General features: G+C 40.2%; 1 protein-coding gene across 1 annotated transcript; it reads right to left on the reverse strand.

Moving 5' to 3' along the window:
• Positions 1–2361: 2361 nt before the first annotated feature.
• LOC121648628 (THAP domain-containing protein 1-like) lies at positions 2362–4344 on the reverse strand. Its single transcript, XM_041998857.1, has 3 exons — positions 4050–4344; positions 3190–3653; positions 2362–2454 (listed from the first exon to the last, which is right to left on the reverse strand). Exons 1-3 carry the CDS (start codon positions 4225–4227, stop codon positions 2362–2364), a joined length of 735 nt encoding a protein of 244 aa, XP_041854791.1. The 5' UTR covers positions 4228–4344.
• Positions 4345–4658: the final 314 nt, after the last annotated feature.

A 4658-nucleotide genomic window follows, 5' to 3' on the forward strand; every position in this document is an offset into this window, starting at 1 on the left:
TGTGATAAATGGGATCTCGCCATACACCGGCGCCGATTTAAAGGCATATAAAAGCCTCGATGCTTATCAGTTTTTCGTTGCTGGCTGGGTGACATCGACGCGGTGCTACTGCACTGATGGCGGAAATTACCTGATCATGGGAAAGGTAAGACATCAGCTAATGTTATCAATCCACAACACATTGGCTAACAAAATGTAGTTGTAATTTAATATACTTGTATATACGGACCCAGAAATATTATTAAACACGATCAAACACATCAGAAACAATCTACTGATCATACTTATTAAACTATTGTCAGAATGTTGTAATTATGTCATACTAGACCTAACATAATATAATCATGGCTTTTCTGTTATTACAGGTTCATCATAGTCAATCACTGTCTGAAACCCAACTTAAGCCATGGGTATCTGTAAAGAAGGATGGGACTGTTCTATGCGGCCACTGTACTTGCAAAGCAGGCCTGGGTGAGGTGTGCTCCCACATTACAGCCTTGCTATATGCTTTAGCGTCAGCAGTTAAACACATGGAGGATAAAAGCTGCACTGATGGGCCCAGACAGTGGGGACATCCTTCTGTGAGAACAGGAAAAGCTCTGTTTGAAGAAGGATCAGGAATTGATTTCTCAAATCCTGCAAAGCGTCGTTCATGTTTGGACGAAAAAAGCCCTTCTGGTCCATCAGCAAAAAAAGCCACCAAAGAAGAAACAGACCAATTCGACAGTGACCTGGACAAGGCATCTCAAAAGATGACTGAGAAAAGTGGTCTCCTACGTATTCTACCTCAGTACTGTAATCAATTTAAACCGAAAGTGGTATCTCTGGGTCTACCACAGCCTCTGACAGAGTTATACAGTCCTGAGCACTGGAAGCTGTCCCAGCCTGACCTCATGAAAAAATGTGACACTGTCTTCAACGACATGAAAATCACACCAGAACAGGTACACCCATCAGTTTATATCCCAAATGACCACACTTCATATCAATGTGCAGTGTCATTCATTTCATATTTAATTTTTATTTGAATGTTATAGGCAGTAAAAATTGAGGAAGAAACGCGACAACAGGGAAAGTGTAGGCTCTGGTACAATATGAGAGCTGGTAGGGTGACAGCCTCCAGGTTCAAGGCAGCTGCCAGGACAGACCCTGCAAATCCATCCAAGTCCCTGATAAGGCAGATCTGTTACCCCGACTTATGCAGGTTTTCTTCTGTAGCTACAAGGCATGTGTGACTCCAAATGACACAAAAGAGTAAAGAAAATAGTTAGTTGGACAGGTGTTCATCAGTGGGTAACTGTAAAAATATAATGACATCTTCTGTTTCTGATTTAGTGAATTAACATGTTTTTTTTCCTGTTTGTCAGATGGGGATGTGAACATGAACAAAATGCCAGAGAGACATACAAGTCTTTAGCTTCACAACAGCATCAAGGCCTGAGTGTTTGTGACTCAGGTCTGCACATTGACCCTTCACGTCCCTACCTCGGAGCATCTCCAGACGGCTTGGTTTCCTGCACCTGTTGTGGCAGTGGTGTCTTGGAGATTAAGTGCCCACACTGTGCCAAAGACACTGGAGTCCTCAGTGCAGCTGAAAACCAGCATTTCTACATTCAGAACATTGATGGCCGATATGAACTTAACAGGGAACACCAGTACTACTACCAAGTGCAAGCCCAGTTGTTTGTGACTAACAGGAAGTATTGTGATTTTATGGTCTGGTCTGCATCTGATTGCTTCTTACAGAGAATTTTGCCTGATGCTGAGCTTTTTACAGAAGCAAACCAAAAAGTTGAAACCTTTTTTAAGTCAGGAATTTTGCCAGAGTTGTTAGCTAAAAAGTATACCTATCCACATGGTCAGACATCAGAGAGTACCCATCAGGCCACAGATGACTAAGTATGTGTTCTTGTCAGTGGCAGTTGTCAATCAAATGTGTTTATTTTTATTTTATTCTGTGGAGGAATCAATTTAGATTTTATACATCCGTTTAATGTTGTGATGTGTAAATACTTTACAAGTCCAGACACCTTGATTTAACTCTTTGAATGAAAATGATCTGGATGATGGAGAATTTTCATTGACGATGTGTAAATAAATACAAATAAGAGCAATCTGTTTAATTTGAAATTGTTTTAATAGATTTGTAAACATGTACTATGTACAGCCTGTGTGACAGTGTTAATTATCATTGTGGTCTGAAAATTAAATGACCATGTATCTATCTTTTGCATCAGATGAACTGATTTAAAAATCATTACATGACAATGTTGTTGTAAAATCCCTAAGAACCAGAGAAAATGAGTGATATGAACTCTTCACTCTGATGATTTCATTCTATATATTGTGGCTTAAAATTATTCAATCAACTGGCACCACTGAGGGACAGAGATTGGTAAGAGCACATGCCACTCTGACTGTTTTGTCCAGAGTGGTGTAGTCTGTACCATCCTTCTGCAGGACGGTAATAGGCACAGGTCCCTGCAACATCTTATATTTTTTTCAAGCTTGGCCAATTACTCTTTCCACATGTATGCGGACAGCTGCCAGCTTTCGTGAGTCCTCAAGTTCCACAGCACCCAGCTGTTTTTTGCCTCGTGTAAAGGCTGGTGTTTCCACCCTTGCACAGTATAGCCCCACCTGATCCTGAATGGTAAAACCCCGGTCAGCCAGGATCAAGTCTCCTGGGAGGAGTTTGTCCAAAAAACCACTGTTCACAGTGATATGCCGGTCAGTTGTCCGCCCACCCCAGCCCTTAGATATAAAAGATATCACCCCTTGAGGTGTAATGCCAATTAGGTACTTCATAGTGTTATGTGACTTATATTGTGAGTATGTTTGTGCTCTTGCCTTTAAATCCTTTGGTTTTTCAGTATTTATCTCAAAACAGTCAATGATTGCCATGCATCTTTTAAAAGACTTACGAAAGCACATTGGCAGGGAGATCTGCACATTTTCACGCTCAGGCCATACCACAGAAACAGGCACAAGTCGTTCATTTAAAATATTAATAACATTTGTAAAAACTCTAGAAACTGTAGATGTGTGTGCCCCAATTAAATATGACAAAAATGTAAATGACACATTAAGTTTAAGTTTAAGGAATGTCAACATCAGTTGCTGAAAGCATGACAAATTTGACATGTTACTGAGTGATGGCTTCATAAAATTGAAAACTGCCATCAGCACCTGAAAAGGCAAGCCAGTCAGAGCCTTCACCTTCTCATCTTTGTTTTCAAAACTGTTTTGTTCAAACAGGTCTAAACACCTGATTTTCTCCTTGAGTTCAGTGTTCTCTTTCTGCAGTTGCTGACACTCAAAAAGTAAGGATGATATGTCTTCAGATGACATCTCAGTCTGACACATCACACTGCTGGATAATGAGGCTTGGCAGTCACCAATGACAGCATCTTCATCAGCAATCCCATCTTCATGGCCATCATCTTGTAGGCCTATTGATAGTGTATCCTTGTCCATAGACAGTTGTTTTGCTGCTTGCCTGTGTTCTCCCTCCTGCCTCTTCCTCTTCTTCATTGCTTCCCTCCGCTGAAAATTATTAAGATTGGTAATTGCTTTTCTCTTCTGTGGGGACTTGGTGTGTGCAAAAACTGTTGGCACGTAATTTGGAGACAAAGGATTGTCGCTTTTCTGACCTGGAATAAGAGATCATAGATAGTTATTTGTCAGCTGCTCTCCAGATCATTGCACTGGCCATATCAAGCTGTTCTCTTAAGGTATACCCACAAAATCTCCTGAAAGCTCACTGATAGGGTTCATGCAGTTACTCTATAATTATCACCACAATATTTTATATTTTAACACAATGAAAATTTGAATATGCAGTGGTGGAACATGTTGTTTAACGTGTGCACTGTGATAAGTGGTAGCTCATGAAGTTAGCAGTAAGTAACTAGCATAAGTAGTTGGCTAGGCTAAAGGTGGGCTATCTACATATAATTAATTGCACATATACCAACTTAGCATTGTCGTTTTTTACGGTCTCTATCATAAATGTGATTTAGAAACAAGTATATACACACTAAACTCACCATTTAAAAAATGTTCGCTGCATAGTCTTGACAGAGCAGTTGGTTCCCAACTTTTACGATTTATAGCTGCGATCCACTGGCGTCTTCGCTCTGGATTTTTAGGAATCCTGTAAAAGGAAATCCCTGGCTTGTGGCCTTGTCTGTTGGTGCAGCCTACAGCACAACACGAAATTACCATTTTTACTTTTTTATTAGGTAAACAACATTCCCTATAAGGCGTCTTCCATTGAAATTCCCGCACTTCCGCCGTCCAGCATCAACGCGCATGTGCGGAAGTGACGTAACGTGCAAATCGTCAATAAAAACTTTGGCTCATTCAATTATGTGGCTTTCCAGATGATCTATCCCTCTCGTGCATTGTTCATTGACATTTATTAACCACTTAAATACTGTACAATGTTTCTCTATAATTTTACTGAACTGCTGTCAAAAATATGTGTTGACTTTGACTATGTAGTTACTGTTGGTGATTTCAACATTCATGTTGATAACCCTCAGGGCAGAGACCAAACAATTGTGTTGTGTTTATGATAACTTTGGTCTAACTTGCACATCAGAGGACATTGTCTGGATCTATTCATCTCTAAAGGACGGAATATTTCCAATGTT

This window comes from Melanotaenia boesemani, chromosome 2 (genome assembly GCF_017639745.1).
Source record: "Melanotaenia boesemani isolate fMelBoe1 chromosome 2, fMelBoe1.pri, whole genome shotgun sequence".
Taxonomy (NCBI): domain Eukaryota; kingdom Metazoa; phylum Chordata; class Actinopteri; order Atheriniformes; family Melanotaeniidae; genus Melanotaenia; species Melanotaenia boesemani.

What these genes read in the sequence shown, in the direction of transcription:
- LOC121648628 (XM_041998857.1), bottom strand. Translation starts at nt 4,227, where the DNA reads ATGGTAATTTCGTGTTGTGCTGTAGGCTGCACCAACAGACAAGGCCAC. An exon ending in CAGCGAACATTTTTTAAATG is followed by an intron (nt 3,654 to 4,049) that starts GTGAGTTTAGTG and finishes CTCTTATTCCAG; the next exon opens with GTCAGAAAAGCGACAATCCT. An exon ending in TGACTGGCTTGCCTTTTCAG is followed by an intron (nt 2,455 to 3,189) that starts GTGCTGATGGCA and finishes ACCGTCCTGCAG; the next exon opens with AAGGATGGTACAGACTACAC.